The sequence below is a fragment of the Melitaea cinxia genome, chromosome 8, assembly GCF_905220565.1.
Source record: "Melitaea cinxia chromosome 8, ilMelCinx1.1, whole genome shotgun sequence".
In the NCBI taxonomy this organism is placed as follows: Eukaryota; Metazoa; Arthropoda; class Insecta; order Lepidoptera; family Nymphalidae; genus Melitaea; species Melitaea cinxia.
The window spans coordinates 9,745,032-9,767,840 of record NC_059401.1 but is presented as its reverse complement, the minus strand read 5'-3'; the positions used below and the strand labels follow the sequence as shown (position 1 = coordinate 9,767,840).

Below are 22,809 nucleotides of genomic sequence, written 5' to 3'. Positions count from 1 at the left end.
GCAGTACCTTTTTTCGACGTTATTCTAACTTTAATCAATAATAGCCGAAGCCTTAAAATCTTTTATGTTAAATATGTTTAATAAAATATTAATGTTAAGGTTTTTTTTAAAAGGCCATTGACATTTTTTTCGTTTGGTAATATTTTTTAATATTTAATTACTGTAAGATACTAATTGTAATAATAATAACCCAATTATCCGAAAATGGCGAAATTTTTTCTATAATAGTTGAGAATAATATAAAAGATAGCAATAAAAATGTATTAATGACAGCAATAAGACGCATTATTCGTTTATAGACAACTATTTATGAAACTACCATTTTTTTCAAACCTTTTGTATTGTTCATATATTATTCATATATGTATATCTATTGTATATTAAATAAACAGATGAAAACTGTAAATCAATAAGTAAGAATGACAAGATTTAAAAACTTGTTTGGATACATAACACGAATATAAGAGATTTTTTTTTGAAAAAAAAATTGAGTATTGTCGTATAACATAATTATATGTCATATTATAAGTCTTTAGTGCTGTGTACCTAAATTACGTACAATTTTTGTTGTTGTTTTACCAAAGCAACAACATAAATTATACCACATTTTTTGTGCTTAGAATTGTAAATTGAGATAACTGTGATGTTACATCATATACTAACAGCAAAAATTTTAAAAACAGTTTTAATTCTAGTTTCCAAAATTTATTATTAAAATAGTGCAAATAAATCGTTTCTCTCTCTATTCTCGATATTGCTTTGTGCATAGATCAAGTAAAAAAAGGTAGATAACGCACCTAGAACAGAAAACTGAAGCCACTTTTTTAAAGATGTGTGAGTGAGTGAAGTGTTGACACCTTTTAAAAAAAGTCCCTAAAATTTTTATTAAACAATTAATTTAATATAGGTAAAATGGGTATGTGAAAATAAAAACATGTTTATAGTTTTAAATAAATTTACTAAAAATAAAACAAAAAATCGGTAGAATAATAAAAAAATATATTCGTAAGATAATCGTATGAATGGACACTTTCTATCCCCTCTGTTTATTTGTTTTCAGTTTGCAGTCGGTTTTTTTTTAACTATTTTTCTTAAACCTAGAATCCTTTATGTTGTATAAGTTTTTTAAATTTTTGTCGCTTAGAACTCAGAGTCATCGTCATTGTTTGCATTTTACTAATATGATGTAGTCTTATGTTCAAATATTTTTCAATCCAAGACTTCGACCTGCGTCCACACCGTTTCAACATGCAGAGAACGCCCTAATCGAGTTCCTGGCCATAATAAAGGCAAACCGCGAGGTAAGCCTGGCCACCTGCAAAAAGATCATGCAGGCCTACCAGTACGATCACCAAAGGCTACTGGAGGTGGAACTCGAGGAAGCCGAAGCAGCCATATACAACAGCAAAACCCGACAAATACTCAAGGGCAAGATGTCGGGTAGGTATATGGCTGCATATAACACCACAGCAGGTTTTGTGAGCGCGGTCGAGTCTGAGGGGAGTGACGAGGAGTCTCAAACCTTCGACACACCTGAAGGGGACCCGGTGGTGGTAGTGGCCAGATGCACGAAAGTAATGCTGGGCGACCGGATGCTGCGGATGGCGAAAACCATCTCGGGCGACCGGGAAGCCGGTTTACCGTCCGTGACCTGGGGGCTACCATCGCTGGAGTGGATAAACGGTGTACCGGGATGCGGTAAGACAACTCGCATAGTCAGGGACTTCGATGAGGACACGGAGGTCGTGATTACGACCACAGTCGAGGCGGCCAAAGACCTAAAGGAAAAACTGGCGCACCGCTATGGCAACAAGGCCAAGCAAAAGGTGCGCACTATGGCATCCGTGCTGGTAAATGGTTTCCGTGAGGGCTCAAAAATCAAACGCCTAACGGTGGACGAAGCCCTCATGAACCATTTCGGAGCCATAGTAATGGCCGCCCGACTATCGGGAGCAGAGAAGGTAGTCCTCATTGGAGATATAAATCAGCTGCCGTACATCGACAGGGACAACCTGTTCGAAATGCGGTACCGCAGACCAAACCTGTTAACAACCATCTCATGTGAGTTGTCATGCACGCATCGTAACCCCAAAGACGTCGCCTTTGCCATCAGTGAGGTTTACAAGACCGTGTACAGCTCAAGCACAAAGATCCGATCTTTGCGAGTGGAGAGCCTCACGGGCGCGCGCATTCCTGTAGGAAGGGACCGGACCTTGTACCTGGTCTTTACGCAAGAGGAGAAGAGATTGCTGACTGACCAGGGATACGGGTCTGGTGAGGGATCGCGCGTCTTAACCATCCATGAGGCGCAGGGCCAGACCTATGAGGACGTCGTTGTCCTCCAGACGAAGACAAGGAGGCTCAAGATTCACGACAGCGTCTCGCACGCTGTAGTCGCGGTGACTAGGCATACCAACACCTGTGTCTATTACACCGACGACCGTGACGACGCAATTGGTCGCTTTGTGACGAAGGCAGCGGAAACTTCTGAAAAAGACATCCTCGAGCACAGCCTCAGGATGGCGATTCACCACAGGGATGCCGCCGTCATTGAGGGTGTGCTCGAAATGTTAAAATTGTAGCACACCTTACTTGTAGGAATAAATTGTATAAGGAAAAAACTTAGGAGTAAGAAAAAAAAAAAAAAAAAAAAAAAAAAAAAAAAAAAAAAAAAATACTAATAATAACATAGGTTAAGTGTATATTGTAAGTAGGCCAAGTAGGCCATAAGTGTACATATACGTTAGCTAGACAATAAGTGTACATATATTATAGATAGCAAGTAAGTGTATATATAAACATAGATAATAATAATTATTATAATAGTGACAACAATAATTAAAGTAAGGCGTAATATAATTCTATGTCTTTTTGCATGTAAGATATCAATTAAGTTTAGCATAATTTTGGTCGGTGGACTCACGTCTGCATTAGGGATACTAAGATAGAATAATTAGGTCTCTTAGTGTAAGCTGCAGTAGTGTAACAAGTAAACGATCAGTAATAAAACTAAAAATCGGAATAACAAAAGCATGGGCACTTTAAGCCTGTGGACATAACTTTATTTAAAAAAAAAAAAAAAATATTTTTCAATCACTAATCGTATTAAATTGACTTTATGCGCATGGCCAGCATAATCGTGGTCATTTTCTCAGTCTTACAGCCGCTACCCATTCACCTCTTATTAAAATATTCGTTGGAAACCTAAAACCATGAAATTTGATAGTAAAATATGGGTACCTAGTTTACTCAAAAATTGTAAAAAGTTAAAACATAAAACAAACGAGTTAATAATTCATAAATATATTTTGATTTTTTTATTTTCAATTTATGTAACATAAAATAACACGAGAAAAAAAACAATAATTATGTCTACTTTTTACTTAATTATTTTTCTGATTGCGTACAATTTACTTACCCACATTTTGGGGTATTGAAAAAAAGAACTACTGGCAACACTCCCGTGGTACGTCATTTCGTGACATTGAAATTATAAGTTCCGAATAACCTCAATATTATTTTGGAATAACAATAAATTTAAAGTTTTATATGTACTTACGTGTGAAACGATATTCCTTCAGATTTTTTGTTTACTTTGGTATTGTTTTTGCACCATTTAATCACACAAGACGGCATTTTATAAGCAAAGTTACTGTATGAAGTCTCGTGACATACTAACGAAAATGAGCGTAGTTTGATGCATATGTGTGCGTGAGCGCGTGTATTTACTTGAAGGAGCCGAGTTTTGTGGCTTCACTAACAACAAAGGCCGCGCATTATCTACTTTTTTTTACTATTACTATGGCTTTGTGTAAATAATTTTCTAAAGATATGATTGATCTATTTGATTTTGTGGTATGTGTCACTGATGACAGCTGTACTGAATTGACAACACGAAGTTTCTAGCTTGTGAAAAGTCATAACATTGGAAATTTTCAAAATAGAGCTAATAAAATGTATTATATATTTAAATATGTTTTAAATAATTATAAATAACCATAGAAACTACAATATAATCAGTGAAAAATAATATAAATAAGTGTATACCTTTAATACTGCTGCTTTTAAATTGAACACTAAGTGAAATGAGTACTTAAAATTCCCGTTACTCCAAGCTACATTCCACGTCAGAATATTATTTTAACTTTATAAAGATGCGTAGATCTAAAGGATATCAGGATTTGGATGAAAATGTGGGCGATTCTCGTATACCATCTACCTCTATGCCTCCTCCACAGGAAATTGAAATGGCCTCAGTATCGGTGGTCCCTGATGGTATATTTTTAATTTTTTGCTTTACACGTATTTAAACTGAACAAAAAAAAAAAATTTTATTTAAGATGAATAAAGTAAAACATATAAAGTCATGTTCTTTTTATATAAGATATAAAAAAGAAAAAATTCTAATGTCATAAACAAATAAAAACTGCTCTCATATTCATTAAGAATTACTTAATCATTTAATCTGTCAAGATTTCTAATTTACTAAATAATTTAAAAAAAATTGTCATCACAGATACATTTACGGTAACACAAGCTGTAAATGCATTGGGATTTGGCTGGTTTCAAGTGAAATTATCTTTATACACGGGTCTTTGCTGGATGGCTGATTCAATGGAAATGACAATATTAAGCATACTCTCACCAGCTCTTCATTGTGAATGGAATATAAGCAAGTAAGTTTAACAAGATTAGTATTACTACGGTATAAATACATTTTGTTTTCTTATTTAACATATTATGTATTAGATAATATGTTAAACACCATCGTGGACATTAATATGGCTGGTTTTCCACTTTTATGAGATATAAAATAAAATATAATATTTCGGCCAAAAAATGAAACTCTACCGGTGTCTGTGTTTCCGGAAAGCTACAATCTGAGGATCTTTAAGTTGCAAGTGAATAGACTACTTCTAGGTAAGCATGCTCTACCCTAGACCGCATTCTCACTTAGCATCAGGTGAAATAGTGGTCAAACGCAAGCTTATCAAATTATTAAAAAAAAATTATATACTTTTTTTACGAGTACTGTATGTAAGATGTAGTTTAAATAATTAATTTATATACTTCACATACTGTTTCTGTTATCAATATTTTCTCTATTGATTGAGATTGTATGTAAGAGATCACTTTTAGTGACAAGACGACCTTTGAACTTTTTTTAAGTTAGAATATTGTTATTTTTCTTGATGTCACTTTAAAATGTGCAATAAAGTATTAAATAAATATATCAATAAAACTACGTTGTATGTGCCATAATTTTTCTTCATGAAGTAATAATTACTTGATAGTGAAATATTTAATAAATTTTATCAATTTCCATGAAACTGAGATCTATTTTCTTTTTATAATGTTAGTTTGAATTAAGAAAAGAAAAAAAAAAATCAATAAAATTTTTGTTACAGATATCAACAAGCTTTGACAACGACAATTGTATTTATGGGTATGATGCTGAGTTCAACATTTTGGGGCAACATCAGTGACCGGTATGGTAGAAAAACTGTAAGTAATAAGACTATACATATATAAAACTGAAAAGATTTTTTGTTCTTTTGTTTGATTACACTAATCTCGGGAACAACTGGCTCATATTGAAAATGTCTTTTGGTGTTGGATAGCCCATTTACCCAGGAAGGCTATAGGCTGTATAATATATATTTTTTTGTGTTTACTATTTAAGTATTTTTTTAATAAAAATATATATAATTATTGTTTCAGGCTCTTAGTATGTGTGGAGTATTATTATTTTACTATGGACTACTGAGTTCAATTGCTCCAAATTTTCTCTGGTTACTGTTTTTAAGGGGCCTTGTAGGATTTGCAATAGGCTGTGTTCCACAGTCGTAAGTATACATTTTTATTACTATTATAAAGCTGCTGTTTATCAGTTTTGATCTGCTAATATATAGTCTAACCCTAGGCTAGAAGGACTGCTTGTATAAAGTGCCACTATCATCTATAATAAAAAAATTCATAAAAAATAACAAAGGTCAACATATTCTAATATGATTTATTATGCTTGCAAAGAATTTACATAAATAGTTATTAAACATATAAATATTAATATACAAAGACTATCTTATCACTAAGTAGAGTTTTCTTCCAAACTACCTTTAGTCTGTTGTGAAAAGAAAAGTCACATTGTGTGTTACTGTTACCTGCATAACATATGAATTTGATATTATAACCAGAATAATCATATGATATGCTTAAGGAACGTCTCTTTCGTGCAGTAAATCCACGGGTAATATTAGAAAAAGACTTTGTTGTCTATTATTCACAATACATAGTCTGCCTAATATCCTAGTAATTCTATACAGACATTTTAGTTAAAATTTAGCTACATGACAACTACCGTATTATTCTATAAATATGTAGTTTTAATACTCTTTAGTAAAGAAATTTTATAATTATTGTATTTAATTATGTGCATTACTTAATATAATATGTATGACCAAGCCTTTTTTTATTTATTTTAGGGTCACCTTGTATGCTGAATTTTTACCTACAAAACAAAGAGCAAAGTGTGTAGTTCTTCTTGATGTAAGTATAAATTTGTAATAAAGTAGTCAAGTTAACAAAAAATATATATATATGAATAGGAATAAAAATTTTGTATTTACATATTTTTTATCTGTTTTTAAACCAATATAATTATATATTATATTATTCATTATTTTTGTAATTAATTTTTATCTGTAAGTGTTTGTTTTTCAATTTGCAGTGTTTCTGGGCTCTCGGTGCGTGTCTGGAAGTGGCTTTGGCTCTGGTTGTTATGCCAACCCTGGGCGTACATTGGCTACTGGCATTGTCAACAGTGCCACTACTTATATTTGCTCTTATTTGTCCTGTAAGTAACTATGTAGATTTCTAAATGTTTTACTGTATGAGTAAGTAACACAACTTCTCATCTAACACGTTTTATTTAAGCCTAAAATATTGACAAAAATTTGATATGGCAACATTACAATTATGTCACAGGTTATTGTATCATATATTGCTTAGTTAGTGGAAGAAACAAAAAGACAGTTTCAAAATTTAGTCATAAAAATATATTTAGTTGAAATTTAGTTTTACAAGTTCTTAAAATGAGCATCGCAGTTGTCATGTACAACTATTTCTTGATACATACATAAATAACAATTTCCAAAGAAAATATACTATGTATGTAAACAAATATATATTATGGTATTAAATTGCAAGTATCAAACTGAGTTGTAAAAGAAATATTGGTAACTATGGGATACCAAAGTATTTTTTTTTATAGTTCTAGCGCCTTCGTGTTTCAGCCTGTAAAATGAACACAGTTATTTTTTAAGTAATTAACAAAAAAATTGTTACACTATAAAAAATTAACTATACACTACAAAGATTTTTTTTTAAATGAAAGTCTAAAAGTAGAGATTTTTTTTTCATAATTCTTTCAAATATTAATATGAGGACATTTTCCAATATGGTAATGTAATATTAATAATTCCATCCAAACATAATGATACTTTTTTTTTTTAACTTTGCAGTCAGCACATGGATTTTAATTTAAGAGGTAATTAATTAATTAATTTCATGAACGGCAACACTGACAGTTGAAATTATAAGTTATTTCTGCACATTAATGAATTATAAGACAGAAATATGACTTAATTTAATTTGTATTTCTTAAACAATTTATATACTGAATAAGATTTCGACCAAATAAGGGGATACAATACCTCAGCTCAAATCCAGATTCCACCCGCACTGACGCACATGAGAATTGAGAGCGCTTGGTTGTTCATCGCGCGAATTATATGTATTTTCTCCCCACAAACATTATCAATAATTGTTCCGGCAACGTGAACGAACGAACGAAACTTCGGGAGCGAACAATAATTATTTTTTAAAAAACGCAACATATAAAATGTTCTTCATACTTATTTCAATTACCATGCTTAATCTCAAGGCCATAACTTCTATATTTACTGAGATATTAAGGTTTTAATACAAAAATAGAGGTAACTTTGCGATTTTTTTTTATCGAGAAAATTTTATGGAATCGTGTTTTCGAAACATATGAAAGATAGTTTATATCCTGAACTTTACCATACATAAATTTCAAACTTAAATATACAGTAGTTTGTAAGATATTGACATCCTGCCGAGTGGAAAATAAGCAATTCGAGGTAACAACCACTCTTAATTATTTCAAAAAACTAATAAATTGTACTTTCATTAATCCTCCAATCCTGCTTAGAACTATTTTCTATCAGAGGCTTAAAACTTCCTTAGTTTTAAACCTAAAAATTTGTAGAAATTTCGAATAATAATTTTGCTGAGTGTTCGAATACGTACTCGGACGAAAAACCAAACAGCAAGGAAATATTTCAGCACAGTTTGTACAACTGTACAACATTTTATCGTCAGAACTGAGTATTTTTGGGAAAGCTTAAACATTTACGTTCTAGAAGTACTTGTATATCTTACTTAAAATCTGCTGTTTTATTTATTGGTCTTAATTACCTACATACATCAAAAAATATACAATTTGTAAATACAAACAAATATGTATGGAAAAGGCGGCCTCATCAACAAAAGCATTTTGTATATCTAATTATCTATTTCCAATAACCTTTATTAACGTCTAATTAGGTACACCAGAAAACTGTCAATAATTTGAATTTCACGTTATTCGCAAGCAACTTGTTTACGCAACGTAAATAGTTAAAAAATATCAAGAAATAAATATAAACTAGGGTCGCGCAGGTCCCCACACCTAACTAAAGGTTAACATTAAATTAAGGAAAAGAATTGGGCTCAAAAAAGAAAATGAAACATAACAGTTTTTCATATTAACAAATAAAATACTTATATAGTTTTACCTTTTTATACCGTCCGTGTGTGTGTCCGTACGTGTTCCAATACCACATGTCTTCAAACTTTCCAACTTCAAAGTTGTAGACAAGGCTAGTTTAATAATAACAACGAAATCACATTGCAGTGGCTTCCAGAATCTGCTCGTTTCCATGTAGCGAGTGGTCAACCAGATAAAGCTTTAGCGACACTTGAACAGGTAAACATTCTGCGTCCCTTTGGCTTTCTTTTTGTAGTTTAGTTTAAAAAATATATTTGTGCCGATGAAAAGTTCATTAAAGGGAGACGAAATGGATAAGACACAATTATTACAAGACATTAACTGTCTTTTCTAGTTTCATTAAATAGTTATGTCAAACCAAATTAATCCGCAACGTTGCTTCAATGGCTGTTGGCAATATACGATTATATATTTCAGAATTTATTTTGAATCATGCCAATGTCATAGTATTAACCTCCACTATTTGGAATTGAATTTAAATACAAATGTATTATTTGATAATTCTAAAGTGCTTATTAAACTTCCAAAATATTAAATAAAATAACTAAAAATAAAAAACTTCTTAAAAAACAAGTTTTTATTTAAATACGTTAAAAAGAATAAATTAAACTTTCCTTTATACTTATACTGTCAACATATCATTACACATTCATTACACAATTTATATGATAATATATAGCTATGCCCGCGACTTCGACTGCGTGTAATTTAACAAAATAGCTATTGTTCACTTCGCAGTTATATAATAAAAAAAAAACTAGAATAAAAGTAGCCTAAGTTACTGCTTATTACATCAGCTATCTGCCATTGAAGGTCAGGTCAAAATCGGTCCAGCCGTTTCAGAGATTAGCGGGAACAAACAGACAGACCGACAGACAAAAATTGTAAAAAATGTTATTTTGGTATATGTACCGTGTATACATCCATATGCATTTAGTAAAAAGCGGTTATTTTAATATTACAAACAGACACTCCAGTTTTATTTAAGTACTAGTACTTACTTAGTTTGAAAGATTTAAAAATTAAAATCAATCAGATGAAGTTATTTAATTTCCTTTTTATCTACATACGTAAATCTATATATTTTCATTTGATACTCATCTTGTAGGGTGGCATAAAAAACTTAGTCTGTAATCTTTAGAAATCCGCCATTTTGAATTTAGAATTACATCACTTTATTTTTTGAGTTACTCTCACCAAGCCCGTACATTTGATATCCATATGCATTAAAAATAACTACTCGCCATCTTGAGTGTGGACGCCATATTGGATTTAGAATGACGTCACATAGCTAACCTGCATTGTGGTCCAAACTAAATGTGTACAAATTTTAAGCTCAATCGGGTAAAGATACATGCTTCAAAATTTAGTTTCAAATTAAGTTAAATAAAAGCTTTTAAAAATGAATATAATAATTTTCAGATAGACTTATACATATACTTTAAAAGCACTTAAATTGCATTTTACAAAGTATATAACATTCTTTAATAATTTGGATTTGTAACTATTACCGATTCGTAATATTTTGCTGTGACAAATCACTACAAAAAGTTACTTTTTTATCATTTAATACATTACTCACTAATTATAAACTCAGTCATAAACTATTTGTCTCTTTTAGTACTGAGATTATTTGGTATTAAATTATTAATTCAAATATTCATTCCGAGTATTATTGTAAATTTATAAAATTGTATCTTTTAGATAGCACAAGATAATGGTCGCCCAATGTTGCTTGGTCGACTCGTGTGTGATGATTCTGTCGGCATCGGGCAGCGAGGGCGACTGAAGCATCTCCTTATTCCACAATTGAGGAACACCAGTCTATTGCTTTGGATTATATGGTTTGTTAAATACAAAACTAAATTGTTTTATACTGTTTTGATTTGTTTCAGTCTGTAACGTCCCAATTAGGTATTGCAATCCGGTAAACCGGATCCAGTATTTCGGTGAATTCGGCATCATTTTGCACTTACCGGATCCGGTGACCGGATGTATACACCGGGGAATACCCCTTAAAATAAACAGATATTAAAGTTTCAGATAATTTCGCAGGGATCTATCGCTGACGGAATTTAAATCTTGTGCTATGAGATTATATTTTTCCCAATCAAATAACACAAGTTTTGCGCATGCTTTATTTTTTTATAGTACTCAGAATTCGTAATAGTAACTAATAAAATTAATGTTAATTATTAATTCATTGTAATGAGTAACGTAAAGAACTCATTATAGTAAGTACAGCAAGTAGTAAGTAGGTACTTTGACATTTCCTTTATAATTAAGTATCTGTAATTGAAGCTAAAGGATAATCCTGAAAATTTAATATCTTTAACCACATCATATTCATAACATAACATTAGTATCCATATCCGTATCCGATGCTAATATATTTACTATACCAAAGAAAAAGTCATACGACTAGAACTGAAAAAAAATCTTAATAATATTTAACCTAATAATAAGAGATAGAGTGAAACTTTTGCATAAAAAAGTAGATCTTCCTGATCTAAAACAATCACTACAAAATTTGAACATTACTGGAAGAATTCAAATGAAATAATCCAGTTCTTTGAACGATGTGTTCAAAATTGAACTTTACGTGAGGAAAACGAATCGTTTTTTTGAATAAAACAACTCAGCTTAATTCGACAACTAAAGAAGTTGAAAAATCCTTTACACTTAATATTTATAACTCTCCTAGAAGTTGATTTAAATATCTTTAGCCTTTGATTTGAAAAACAATTTGTTATGAAACTGATATTTTCAATATTTAAAACAAACCTTTTTAAATTTGTCTTAAATCAGTATAAAAGATTATTTCATATAACGTACTGATTTTTACGCTTCATTACCGGTCTACTTATGTTGGAATGAAAAAGAAAAGTTAGGTTATTATGGTTTGATCAATCCGGTCCGGATCCGGCTAGATTCGGCCGGATTGAAAACGATACCGGATTGTAATACGTAGTCCCAATACTGAGCAAAGGCATTTTATCCTGTATTTATTTTATATATTTATTTATAACAGCACAATTTTACAAATCATTTATTCATATTTTAAGCCTATGGGTGCAAACATAAATCCTAAAAAGTTTTTCAGTACACCCGGAATATATGAGAAGGGTTGGAGCTTAATGCTTAACCGCACTGCTCAACTGGGAGCTAACTGATATGTAATAATAATTGGCCTAAGACTAGTAACGATTGTTATCAGGTATATTTGTATCATCATAATATGTCCGTTTACAGAGAAGCAGTTCTTATGCTTATATTTTTTGAACTTATGCGATACTATTATAAAAAAAATATTCACTCTTAGAAAGAAACATTTCTCTTTTTATATCGCCATAATCACGGGCGCATTCTTGCAGCCGTTTGCTAAAGTGCAATCGAGAACTCAAAATGACAGACAAAAAATACCCCGTTCTGCATATAAAGCAAGCGAGGCTGACCTCGCGATTTCACCCGAGTTATTTCCGATCCCGTGGAAATATCGGGATAAAAAGTAGCCTATGTGTCGTTCTAGATCTCCAGCTATCTACGTACAAAATTTCATTACAATCAGTTTAGTACTTTTTTGATAAAGGAGTGACAAACATATATACTAGAATATTCATCCATCCTTTCAAACTCGCATTTTTGCAAGTTTTTATTTAACTTACAATGTATGTATATGTATGTAAGTTTGTTCTGGTAAAATCTTGCAACTCAATTTTGAAGCAGATATCCTCAACCAATTGAGCTAAAATTTTGTATACAACTTCAATTTGGATGACAATGCATGGTTATCTTTGTGACGCCATTCTAAATCCAAAATGGCGGCATATGCAAGATGGCGGACTAGATATTTTTAATGCACTTCTACAATATGGGTATCAAATGAAAGGGCTTGGTAAGAATAATTCGTATAAAGTGACGTCAGTCTAAATCCAATATGGCAGACTAACTATTTTAGTTCAGTCACAATAACAGCTTTTGTTTAAATAATTATATTCAAATACGGGTTAAATCAATATTGGTATCATGATATTAATCCATTTCCATTTAAATGATCCAGGTCGGACTTATCGTTTAGAAGTTTTGACGGACATTTTGTACGTAAGAAAAGTGACACAGTTTGAATAAATTTCCCTATAAACGCTTCAGCCTGTAATATCCCACTACTGGGCATAAGCCTCTTTCCCCATGTAGGAGAAGGATCAGAGCTTAGTCCACCACGTCGCTCCAATGCGGGTTGGCGAATATATTTCCTACTATGAGTAACGATCGCTATCAGGTAACAACCGGGCCCTACGGCTTAATGTGCTCTCCGAGGCACGGTGGGGAGACCCACAAAGACTGCACAAACACCCAGATCACGGCAAACACCTGTATGGCCAATACAAATGTTTGTCATGTGCGGGAATCGAACCCGTAACTGCCAGCACAACAAGTACAATCCATGGCTGTAACCGTTGCGCCAACTTCCCTATGCTGTCTAATAATAAATACAAATTAAACAATGTTTTCGTAAAATAATCGATTTTAAATTTGTAACTATAACTACTAAATTGTTTTAAATTAACCGGCTAACAACCTTGCAACAATAATGCATTGAATGAGATGAACAGACTGAGAAACGTGTCCAGCGATAACTAAAAAGTCAAAGATAAATCAAAAGTAAAAACCTTTTTAAAAAAACAAGCTTTTATTTAAAATGCGCTTAAATGAAAAAAAAAATTACTTTAAAACTTTTACTATCTACTTATAAAGTCATTACATAATTTATATGATATAAAAGCTTGTCGCGAGATTTACTTATAAACAAGTGAATTAAATAACTTGATGTGATTGATTCTTACTATAAAAATTTTCCTACCTGCCTGTACGCGATTAATAGTGCTCTCAAACAACTTCAAAACAACAAGGCGCCGGGTGATGACGGAATCACAACTAAGCTTTTGAGAGCGGGTGGTAAGCTAGTACTCAAGGTTCTCCATAGGTTCTTTTGTCGTTTTTTGACAATTTATAAATTAAAACGAACTATTTATGTTACATTTAACTAATATTTGCACACCGAAAATCGGTAGAATATGTTGGCTAACTATTAAATTTGACAACCTGTGTACCATATTCTGGTAAAATAAATAAATAATAATTATTATTATTATTAAAGTCGCTCAGCGGGCGATGGAGAGGGCAATGCTCAGTATTTCCCTACGCGATAGATTAAGAAATGAGGAGATCCGTTGGAGAACCAAGATAACCGACATTTCTCGAAGGATCGCACAGCTAAAGTGGCAATGGGCAGGGTAAGGTAAGGGCACATTGCTTGAAGGACTGGCGGCCAATAGGGCGGAAAGGTTCTCGAGTGGCGACCGCGTACCGGGCGCTGCAACGTTGGCCGGTCCACGAGGTGGACCGACGATCTGGTCAGGGTCGCGGGAAGCCGCTGGATGCGTGCTGCGCAGGACCGATCGTCGTGGAAAACATAGGGGAGGCTTATGCTCAGTAGTAGGCGTCCGTGAGCATGATGATGATGATAAAATTTTCAAACTGAGGAAATACCTACTCAAATTTCGCGACAAGTTTTTATATCATACTAGCTGACTCGGCAAACGTTGTCTTGCTAAACGCTATTTAAAAATAGGGGTTGGTGGTAGAAGAGTGAAAATATAGGGTTGTATGTATTTTCAACGCCAAATCATAATAAAATAAAAAATAAATAATTTATCTAAAAATTCGAAAAAAAAATTTGAGGTGGACTACCCTTAACATTTAGGGGGATGAAAATAGATGTTATTCGATTCTCAGACCTACCTAATATGACCTACTCAAAATTTCATGAGAATAATCAGACCTACACAAAATTTCATGAGAATCGGTCAAGCCGTTTCGGAGGAGTTTAACTACAAACACCGCGACACGAGAATTTTTTATATTATAGCACGGACGCGGAGCACGAAGAATTTCGTACAATGACCTTATTGCCTACTGCCAGTGGTTCTCAAAATTTTTATATAAAAGCTTCGTAAGCTTTAAAAAATCGGTAGAGTTTAGAATTTGGGATGTCTTAGAACTCGTTTTTTGCACACTACACTAAATACTACTACGCTGTCTGTCCGTGGATCGGTCTAGTCACAGAATAAAATATTTTTTGTTTAATCATAGAAAAGAACCTATATATATACTCGTATATTACTATATGTAAAATTTGGTGGCTATTATATTATATACTTTGTATATGCAAAAAAAATCTTAGATCTGTAGCTGTGTGAATAATTGTGTTTGCTCGCAAACGAAAAAAAAAAACCGACTTCAATTACATCGACGAGTAATACAACGTAGATCGACGAAAAAATAATCAAGTAACTACGCGTTATCAAAGATTACTCAAAAAGGGGTTATCAGATCTCGATAAAAGTTATATGTGACCATATGATAAACATCAGCTTTCGATTAAATTAAAAATTATCAAAATAGGTACACCCAGTAAAAAGTTATTGCGGATTTCTGAGAGTTTCCCTCGATTTCTCTGGGATCCCATCATTAGATCCTGGTTTCCTTATCATGGTACCAAACTAGGGATATCCTCTTTCCAACAAAAAGAGAATTATTAAAATCGGTCCATCCAGAAAGTTATGCAGTATAATACAACGTAGGTCAACGAAAAAAGCGTCAAGTAAAAACGCATTACACCACCACCTTTCGATTAAAAGAAAATTTGCCGAAATCGCTCCACCCAATGAAAAGTTCTGAAGTAACATACCTAAAAAAAATACACTCGAATTGAGAACCTCCTCCTTGTTTGGAAGTCGGTTAATAAAGACACCAATAAACACATTCGCATTTAATATAAGTATTGTTAACTTTTGAGTTAAATAAAAAATGATGAATCTTGTGACTTAAATTTGGTAAAAAAAAATTTATACGCGAGCGACAAAGACAAAAGATGAGGGGTCAATGTACGAAATTCGTCGTGCTCCGCGTCCGTGTTATAGTTAAATTATGTAATGACTTTATAAGTAGATAGTAAAATTTTTAAAGTAAAAATTTATTTTTTTCATTTTAGCGCATTCAAATAAAAGCTTATTTTTTAAAAAGGTTTTTTACTTTTAATTAATTAATATTCGCAGCGTTAGTGACCATGGAAGCTTAGAAATTATGAACTCATACTATCTTTATACAGGATGTCATGCGCATTCTGCTATTACGGGTTGGTTTTGATGACGACTGAGTTGTTCGAGACAGACTCTGGTGGGGGTGATAAGTCCTGCGCCGCGGACTGCCGACCTCTGCAGACCACTGATTATATGGACTTGCTATGGACTACGTTGGCTGAATTTCCAGGTGAGTTATCATTAGCAGAAAGTTATGGTCTAAAACTTTCGGTTCTTTGTTTACATTTTGTCTCAAGTCCAATGTAATAGACTTATTTAATGTCTAAAATGTGTGTTTAATAATTTTTTTGACTTACAATTTTCAGGTATATTTGCCACGATATTTATTATAGAAAAGTTTGGTCGAAAGAAGACAATGGCCTTCCAGTTCGTCATATTCGCTGTCTGCGTCTGCGTTTTAATTTATAACGGAAAGTAAGTTTGAAACACTTGAATCTTTTTTATTTCTATTCTATTCAATTCAATTTTTAACCGACTTCCAAAAAAGGAGGTTCTATATTCGATTGTATTTTCTTTAAGTATGATTTTTTTAATTGAAAGGTGGTGCATATCATGTGGTCTTATTTAAATTGAATTGCGATCTAACAAGTACTTTTCGAGTTATATCTAAAAATGCACATTTAATTTTTTTTTTCTTCGTTGTATGACTTGTTTATGTAATTGAAGTCGGTTTTTTTTTTCGTTAGCAAGCAAACAATTATCAACTTTAAAAGTCGGTTTTAAAAGGAGTTATTTTATTTATTTATATTTAATAGTTGACTCGGGAGACCTATGCCCAGTGTTTGGACTGCAATAGACTGAACTGACTGACTGACTGATTTGAGTGATATAGATTTTTTATATTTCCTTCGTGACAATAAAAAATAAAAAAAAGAAGATTGTCCAATCTGGTGCAGCCGTTCGGAAGTCAGACGATTAGGCATTTCGGCGATTGGTTTTTATTTATATATAGATCATTCATTCCAAACAAGCACAAATATGTTCGAAAAATTACGTTTGCCTTGAATCATGATTTCTAAACAATGAAAAGAACAAGTTCTGCTGACTTAAGAATCTTTTTTTATTTTTTTCAGTCGAACATTTTTGACTTGCGTTCTGTTCTTGGCACGCGGTATCATCGCGGGACTATTTCAAGCAGCTTATGTTTACACACCTGAGGTGAGATTTTTTTTCTTTCTTTTATGATATATTTTAAAGGAATCCTTAGATAATTAAATTAGCATTAAACTAAAAATTAAAATAAAGGCACTAGTAATTAAATTCTTATAATTCTTAGGTAAAATTACTCATATATCTCTCAGAGCTGAATGGGGTGCGATGAAATTAAATAGTGTATAACTATATTTCTTAAGTTTACCTCACTTTTTAATGTGAATGTGTTTTATTTAGCGGTGCTGTCTTTTTCTTGGATTTTTTTCCAAAATCTTGTACAATTAAATACCTCTGAGTATTTCTGGCTCTCTAAATTTTCATGAAATACACTAATGAAAATACAGCAGGGAAACAAAAATGTTGAATTATGAAAACGTTACAATAATCCTAATTTGACGACGTGTTGGTGTAGCTTCTGGGCGTTTGTGACTTTCTGCATGTGTATTGTGTGTTTCCGGACCCCCGACACAGGAGTCCTACGGGGGGCCGTTTAGTGTGAAGCGTTTATTTATATTATATAATTCTTTGTAGGTGTATCCAACAGCATTGAGATCGACCGCAGTCGGCGCTTGCAGTGGAGTTGCGAGACTTGGGGCAATGATAACTCCGTATGTAGCTCAGGTGAGACAATAAATTGACAATGTATAATTTTAGGGTATCATTTATCACTTAATCTCTTAACACTTTCTCTTCTTCACCGACCTCTGCGCCAACGCGTCGTCTACATCAAGGATTCGTCTTATGAAACGTTACAATTATTTAATCTTCATTGTAGAAAATGAAATGTATAACAGGCAGTCTTGTAGCTATTGTAGCTAAAAGTTGAGAAGATAATGTGAAATCACTTATTATATATGCTTTGAGTGTAAGTTTATAAACTTCCGCGGTCACAACGAACACTTGATTCTACGGGATTTACCGCTATTGTTATTATGAAACGCCCGATATTTCGGCGACGTTGCAGCCGCCATGATTTTAAAAGGGCTCAAGTGTAAGGGTTAATGGGGGATATATATCGATTTAGCTATGTCTATATGGATATGTAGGTACTCTATTATAGGTATACTACATCCCACTGCTGGGCATAGACCAGTTTTTCCATTTAGGAGAAGAATCGGAGCTAATATCCACTGCGTGTTAGCGGATATATTCCCTACTATGAATAAAGATCGCTACCATGTGTATATGATACATAAATACGAAAGCTGCCACTTGTCGTGTCATCGTGTGTCCCATTTAGTGAGGTTGTGACCCAGACTTGACGAATAGCCTTCGTGCTGTCCTTAATAATGAGCATTGTGCTATATCTGTTGATGTAAATCAAAGTTTTTTTTTTTTGTTTAGAACAAACTCATAAATATCTTTATTATGTTTGTTACAGGTGTTACTAAAGAACTCGATAACCATAGCAACGGCGGTATACTCGGTAGCTGCTTTAGCGGCTGCCGCGGCTTGTCTTGCGCTTCCCATCGAGACAAAGGGACGAGAGATGAAAGACAATATCACTGTTACCACTTAACATTTACTGTTCCTGCATATCTATAATTCTATACTAAACTGAACTAGTCCCGTTTTTATTTATTCGAGTTCTAATCGTCAGATTGTTATCTATGAACTGTGACGTTTTTAATAGGTCCCTTACTAGTGAGGTTACTTAAAAGTTTTAGCAACAACCTTATATTAAAAGAGTTCGTTTAAATATGTTATTTAAAAAAAAAAAACACTTTTCTAGCAATCTCAATATTTGTTACTTTTTTTTATAATGGGGCCTCTTGGTTAAGGAAGGTTAGTGTTATACAACTTTGCCGTAATGATCGACGGAATGAAACAAAACTACGATACTGACTAGTTTCGAAATTGATACGAATGAGGAGACGAGGAGACATGTCTAGTGCGTAGCAAAAATACTATTCGCGGTATAATTTTCGAATTTTTTGACAGATTTCATTTAAGATTTCTTATTAAGACGCTTTACAGAGGATTAAATTAATTTCCTTTTAAACCAACTCTGATATAATATGAATTCCTTAAAAACGTTGATTTGGTCATAATTTCAAAATTAGCTTATTACAAATGAGTTGGATATGAATAGTTATGAAAATTACTTATGAAAATTCCTTAATTAGATTTGTATTATTTTTTTATGGTTTTATAATTTTTAGCACATTTGTAAAAGCACATTTGTTAGCACTTATCAGTACTGTTTTCATTTATTATAAAAACGTACTTAACTAAATAATAGTCTGTCTTATTTGTTTAATTTTAAAACGCACGGGCCTAAGTTATATGTAAACAAATTCTATGGGGTGGCACAATTAAATATCACAGCAGCACTATTTAGGAGAAGGCACTAAGTTACACTATTAAAAATGTATGACTAACCGAATTAATATTATAAATAATAATTTTCAGAAATAACCGTAATGTACAGATTGACACATAAATTGACTAGTCTAGATTAAGAAAAAAAAAAAATAACACAAAGGATAACTTTATGGAAGATGAAATCTCTAATATTCTGAGTGTCATCATAACTTCTAGTACTTAATTTATATTATGGTTTGCATAAGCAAATAAACATTATGAATGAAGTGACTTCGAATTTCAAGTTCTTAAGAAATAAATATACCTCAGTTTGAAACCCAAGGGCTTGTTTCACCGGCTGTGTACAATTTTTATCCTGCACATAACTTACAATAGACTTTAACAGCGAGAGATAGAATAGGCCATTAGGATCTTTTTAACTTCAATTAATAAATAAGAACTTTTAGATTCAGAATTGCGAATAAAAATTACACATTAACAAACTGGAATTCGATGGTGTAAAAGAAAAATATAAACTTTTATATGTTGGATATCGCCATATGTGAAATAGCGTTGACGGGTTGACGGCAACCGGTGTATATGTTAAATACCAGTAATGGCAACAGACGCTAAATATTCTATTTTATATATTGATGCTCCTGCGTATATAAGCTATTAGGGTCACATACTTGGTGCATGCACCATGTGCCTTATGTACCTACGCAAAACATTCATATTTTCTTTTAATAACATTTTTGAATTATAACAGAAAGTTGGAAATGGATTAAAAATATTTAAAGCGTAAAACTTAGTGTTAACAAATCATGTATTTTATTTTATAATATTTTATATAAGTTTATATACGTACTACTTTGTAAATATTTTCTCAATGTTTATAGCAACGCTTTCGTACAGTACGTAGTCTACAGCGTTTTAATAAGGGATCGGAAAGTAATCAGATTAAAATATATAATGTACTTATTTAAAATAAATAAACTGTTTTACAATTATTTATCGAATAATAATTTAATATAATTCATTTAAATATTTTAAAAGGATGAAATAAAATGTTGTCATTAACAAATATTTTTAATCTGTATTGAAACAGTGCATGACGTCATTTGTAGCATTGGGCGCGTTCCACTAAACGTCCGCAACGCCCGCATCATGTTTTCACCACGCCGCCCTATTGCGAGCACACAGCTGACGCCTGACATTTAACAGCGCCTAAATATGCATTCCACTAATAAAATTCGCCCACAACTCCCGTAGCGTTTTTTACGATAGTGGAAGGGCAATTTTAGCGGTCGTGATCGATGGCGTTGTAGGCTTTAGGTTGAACGCGCCCATTGTTATTACCACAAATGACGTCACTATTAACCAGTACGGTCACTATAGGTTGTGTTATCTGGATCTGATGTGTATGTATTTCAACTGAGGTAGGGCACAGCAGGAATTTCCTGCTCAAAATATGGAGCAGCCCGACTGGGGTAGTACCTCGACCTTACAGAAGATCACAGCAAAATAATACTGTTTTCAAGCAGTATTGTGTTCCTGTTGGTGAGTAAGGTGACCAGAGCTCCTGGGGGATTGGGGATTGGGTCGGCAACGCGCTTGAGATGCTTCTGGTGTTGCAGGCGTCTATAAGCTACGGTTATCGCTTACCATCAGGTGAGCCGTACGCTTGTTTGTTGACCTAGTGACATAAAAAAAAAAAAAAAAAAATATTTTCAGGGTTTTTTTAGGGACAGTTGAATGTGATGCTTTCACTTGTTTATTGATTTTTAATAGTATTTAATTATTTATTATTATAATCTATGGCCAAAGCGGTATTATTCTATTAACATTATATAATTTAAATTATATTATTTAGTATAAGCACAGCGTTTAAAGTGAACACGACATTCATGATATTTTTACTTAATATATAATAATTATTTATAGCATAGGTATAAATGTTATTTAAATATATTGGGTGCTATTTTGTAAAGTTTTTAGGTACACCAAAAGAGTACCTCTTAAATGTATGACATAGGTACACATGTATAAAAAATTGTAATATTTTATTATATTAATACATTATGTGTATGTTAAAATTTTAAGATTCTTTTATATAGCTGATATTATATGTTGTTTGATTTATTTAGTCTATTTATTTTTTATTTTTTTAATATGAGAGCTCACATACATATATTATTGATAACTTTAAAATAAACACACCGGCATATTTAGCGGAACACAAAAAAGGTCCATAATTAAAAAAAAAAATATGGTTTTATTTTAAAATCTACTTACTACACTTCTTTTGTTATTTAAAGTTTCATTTGTTTTTCTTAAAATGAGATCACATTAAGAACAGATTTTACGAGTAAAGGCTATTTGTGAAAAACGGTACATTTTTGAACTTTTCATGTAACCGGGAAAAGTGAAAATTAATATTAAAATAACAATTAATTAAATTAGAAAAATGGTGATTAGTATTGCGTATTTCCTCTACGTGCTCTTATTAAAGTTTCTACCCGTCTAAGCACACTGAGAATGATGTTATCGACGGTCTCCTGGGATAGTCTCCGCCATTCCTCAACTACGGCGATTTGCAGTTTACCCACGTTGGCAGGAGCTGCAATTCTGGACTTAACTTTCTTTTCAGCAAGTCCCAAACGTGTTCTATTGGGTTCATATCTGGTGATCTCGCCGGCCACTCCATAACAGTGATATTCATTTCATTAAGATAAGCTTGAATTACCCGAGCGGTATGCGGCCGAGGTTTATCCTGCATAAAAACAAAATCGTCACCGATATATACAAACGGCAAACGGTACGACATTTTCTGCTAAAACTTCTCTGATATAGGAGTCTGCAGTCAGACTCCCTCTGTCAATCACTACCAAGTCTGTGCGAGCTACTAAACAAATGCCCGCCCAAACCATTATTGATCCACCACCGTATGCAGCTGTAGTTTCAAAATTTGTCTGAATGTATCGTTCTCCTTTGCGTCTGTATATTCTTTGCCTGCCGTCAATTTGATTTAAGAGCATTCTGCACTCATCACTAAACAATACCTTACTCCATTGGTCTGCGTTCCAAAGTCGATGTTCCTGAGCAAAAGTTAACCTGTTTCTACGATGATTTACCTCGAGCCTTGGAGCCTTGGCGGGCACAAATGAACCCAAACCAGCTTCTTCGAACCTTCTTCGTACCGTACGCTCACTTACGGTTACACCCCGCACTGCTTCTAACTCATGTCGGGCTTGGACGGCTGTCAAACGGGGGTTCCTACGTACACGAAGCCGAATGAAACGATCATCCCTACTCGAAGTGCGTCTTTTTCTGCCTTGT

General features: G+C 32.9%; 1 protein-coding gene across 1 annotated transcript; it reads left to right on the top strand.

Annotated features, from left to right (window-relative positions):
• Nucleotides 1-4,143: 4,143 nt before the first annotated feature.
• On the top strand, nucleotides 4,144-18,907 carry LOC123655611 (synaptic vesicle 2-related protein). The gene is made up of 13 exons (XM_045591375.1): nucleotides 4,144-4,275; nucleotides 4,517-4,676; nucleotides 5,409-5,505; nucleotides 5,722-5,846; nucleotides 6,483-6,546; nucleotides 6,728-6,853; nucleotides 8,978-9,049; nucleotides 10,556-10,695; nucleotides 16,023-16,183; nucleotides 16,320-16,428; nucleotides 17,088-17,172; nucleotides 17,698-17,787; nucleotides 18,548-18,907. Exons 1-13 carry the CDS (start codon nucleotides 4,155-4,157, stop codon nucleotides 18,683-18,685), a joined length of 1,488 nt encoding a protein of 495 aa, XP_045447331.1. The 5' UTR covers nucleotides 4,144-4,154; the 3' UTR covers nucleotides 18,686-18,907.
• The last annotated feature ends 3,902 nt before the right edge of the window (nucleotides 18,908-22,809 follow it).

Bases quoted from the DNA above. Each gene is read 5' to 3' on its own strand.
- LOC123655611 (XM_045591375.1), top strand. From the start codon at position 4,155: ATGCGTAGATCTAAAGGATATCAGGATTTGGATGAAAATGTGGGCGAT. The intron at 10,696-16,022 runs GTTTGTTAAATA...ATCTTTATACAG, and splicing joins CTATTGCTTTGGATTATATG to GATGTCATGCGCATTCTGCT. The intron at 17,788-18,547 runs GTGAGACAATAA...TGTTTGTTACAG, and splicing joins TAACTCCGTATGTAGCTCAG to GTGTTACTAAAGAACTCGAT.